Below are 2,835 nucleotides of genomic sequence, written 5' to 3'. Positions count from 1 at the left end.
TTTCTTTATCAACACATTATTTTGTCTTTGAAGTGAACTTATATATCGATTTTTAAGAAATAGTTAATTTATTATAAAGGTAATTCACAAAATGTTCTCAACATCGAATTCCTTGAATCATGTAGATGTGTTTTCATACCCCAATATTCAAAATATGTTTAGTTTTGCCCCTAAAACACCAGTAAAGCAATACTCTGTATGAAAAAATCTCATTTTTAGATAGTGGAAATTGGTAAGCGAGGACTAAAAATACAAAATGTTTAATATCTCCGCCGCTCGTGTACGGATTTCGACAATCTATAGCTTGTTAGAAAGGTATTTTTACAAGCTTTCTATTTATGTGCGGTTTGTGGGACAATATTATACTGTTCGGAAATTATTTGCGCAAAATCTGCTGTTTTTTGACAAAATCGTTCATATCTCAGAAAGTAAACAACATATCGAAAATCAAAAATAATAGTGTCAAATGGCCACGTTAGGCCTTTCATTTGAAACTAGTTTCTTTAAGATCGGTTCAGTCATTGCTGAGATAATTACATGAAATTTTGTACATACATACATACATACACATATACACACATACAGAGATTGTCTCAATTTGTCGAGCTGAGTCGATTGGTATATGAGACTCGGCCCTCCGGGCCTCGGAAAAAGTTTTCAAAGTTTGAGCGAATCCTATACACTTCTTTTGTAAGAAATGTAAAAATAAAAGGTATAAAAGATTTTAATGTTGTTTAGTAGATAAAAATCAATTCATTGTTCTTCTCATTGATGAACAGGTTTTTGCTCAGAACGCAGGCATTGTAATTGTCCGTTCTCCATACATTACTAGCCTTGGTATTCCTCAGCGTTTGAATTAGTTTCCTTCGATTTTCCAAAATGTTAGTACTATTAAAAACTGGAAAAACGCAACAAAAATTACCTAATATTTCTTTTTTTCCTCCTAATATTTCTTGAAAACAGCCGAATGTAGCATACTCTTGGAATGGGCTGTTAAAAATCGAAAATTGGGTATATTATTGTTTTACTTGACTGGATCTCCAATCTATACTACGCCACTTGAAAAATTCATTCAACTTTCTTTTTTTTTGTAGCGACATGTTATAGTATTAAACTACAGTAGATATTATATTCTCATTATGAAACTAAAAAAGTTCATATTTTCTTATGCAAGCTCTAGAGCCTTTGCTAAGTTTATTCCACATTCGTCCTCTAACTGACCCTAAAATTCGTTAATAAAACAAAAAGGTGAGATTCATTCGATCGTAGCTTGTACCAAGCGATTAAATTAGTGAGCGAATTGCGCAGATTCAGCTTTAGTTCAAAGTATAACGAAACCGATGACGATTTTTTGGGAATAACTTTACCGATAAGATTAGCAAATCTATAAAATCGAATGCCCCCATCCCCAACTGAGCTAGTCCATTGGAATTAGAAATGAAGTTAACAACAACGGTAGCTATTCTGCTCAGCCTCGGAGCTGTTGGTAAGAAATTTTTTGGATTGGTCTAAGACAAAATTGTTAATTACCTTTCGAACTTTTTCCAGCCTATTCACTGCCCATCGAGTCCAAACCATGGGCGCTGATACCGGACGGTGCCGGTCGATTCCACATGATCAACATCGACCCCGCCAATGTACCGCACGGAGAGGATGAATTCGAACCACTTTTCAATCCGGAGCAGGACGTTGTTTTCCGTCTATTCACCAGACGTAACCCGGTCCACGCACATGTCCTGGACTGGTCCAATCCTGCCTCGATTAGCAATTCAAACTTTGCCGCTTCAAATCCCACTCGTTTCCTAATCCATGGATGGATCGAGGGTGAGGATGCTACCCTGCATTGGGTCATCAAGGATCACTATCTGCGTGTTGGCGACTTCAACGTGATTGCCGTCGATTGGGGTGCAGGTGCACAGACCATCAACTACATTGCCGCGCGAAATCGTGTTGGAGGTGTTGGCATGATTACTTCCCGGCTCATCGATGTGATTAGGAGTACAACCGGACAGTCACGGGATTTGATCAACGTAATTGGGTTCAGCTTGGGAGGCCACGCTGCTGGAAACACTGGTAAAGGACAAGGCGGTCAACTGAACTCGGTGATTGCTCTGGATCCCGCGGGTCCATTATTTTCGCAGGGACAAGCTGATGCGTTATCCGCGAGCGACGCTCTCTACACGGAAGCTATCTACACCAATGCTGGTCTGCTGGCGTTCGATGCTCCTTTGTGTCACGCTAACTTCTACCCGAATGGAGGTCGATCCCAGCCGGGTTGTATAACATCGACCTGTGCTCACAACCGAGTCAATGAACTGTTTGCCGAGTCGGTTTCCAGCAGTACACACTTCGTGTCGATGCGCTGTGCCAACTACGACGAAATTCTTAGTGGTCGTTGCACCTCCAGTGGACCGTATGCCAACATGGGAGGCGAGCCGTCGAACCGGGGACGGGGAGTTAACGGCGTTTATCATCTGATGACGAACTCGGCATCACCCTTTGCAAGGGGTTGATAGCGCAGCCGTAGTGAAAAGGCGATAATCCTTGATTGATCTGGAACTTGAACAATACAATGCAGGTGGTAATAAAGATAATGTATTATTGTGATTTTCTATAGCTGTTTTTGGTTTTGTTTTTTCGATCGAATTTGATTGAAGCCTGTGGCAGTAATCGGGTGATATTTGGTTTGATGACGGATATACTTCGATATTTTTGCTTTTGCCTTTCTCATATAGAAAGATTATAAATCAACCTTCTATCCGATTCAGTTCTCGTCAATTTCTGTAAATAGATATAACGAATAATTTCCCTATTTAAGCTGAAGTTTGAAGAATT

At 39.9% G+C, this 2,835-nt stretch overlaps 1 protein-coding gene across 1 annotated transcript; it reads left to right on the top strand.

Moving 5' to 3' along the window:
- Positions 1 to 1,430: 1,430 nt before the first annotated feature.
- LOC131695605 (pancreatic triacylglycerol lipase-like) lies at positions 1,431 to 2,616 on the top strand. Its single transcript, XM_058984135.1, has 2 exons — positions 1,431 to 1,486; positions 1,549 to 2,616. Exons 1-2 carry the CDS (start codon positions 1,438 to 1,440, stop codon positions 2,511 to 2,513), a joined length of 1,014 nt encoding a protein of 337 aa, XP_058840118.1. The 5' UTR covers positions 1,431 to 1,437; the 3' UTR covers positions 2,514 to 2,616.
- The last annotated feature ends 219 nt before the right edge of the window (positions 2,617 to 2,835 follow it).

The sequence above is a fragment of the Topomyia yanbarensis genome, unplaced genomic scaffold (assembly GCF_030247195.1).
Source record: "Topomyia yanbarensis strain Yona2022 unplaced genomic scaffold, ASM3024719v1 HiC_scaffold_47, whole genome shotgun sequence".
Lineage (NCBI taxonomy): Eukaryota > Metazoa > Arthropoda > Insecta > Diptera > Culicidae > Topomyia > Topomyia yanbarensis.
The sequence above is the reverse complement of the archived record's forward strand: the minus strand, read 5'-3'. Positions and strand labels throughout refer to the sequence as shown.

Bases quoted from the DNA above. Each gene is read 5' to 3' on its own strand.
- LOC131695605 (XM_058984135.1), top strand. From the start codon at position 1,438: ATGAAGTTAACAACAACGGTAGCTATTCTGCTCAGCCTCGGAGCTGTT. The intron at 1,487-1,548 runs GTAAGAAATTTT...AACTTTTTCCAG, and splicing joins GCTCAGCCTCGGAGCTGTTG to CCTATTCACTGCCCATCGAG.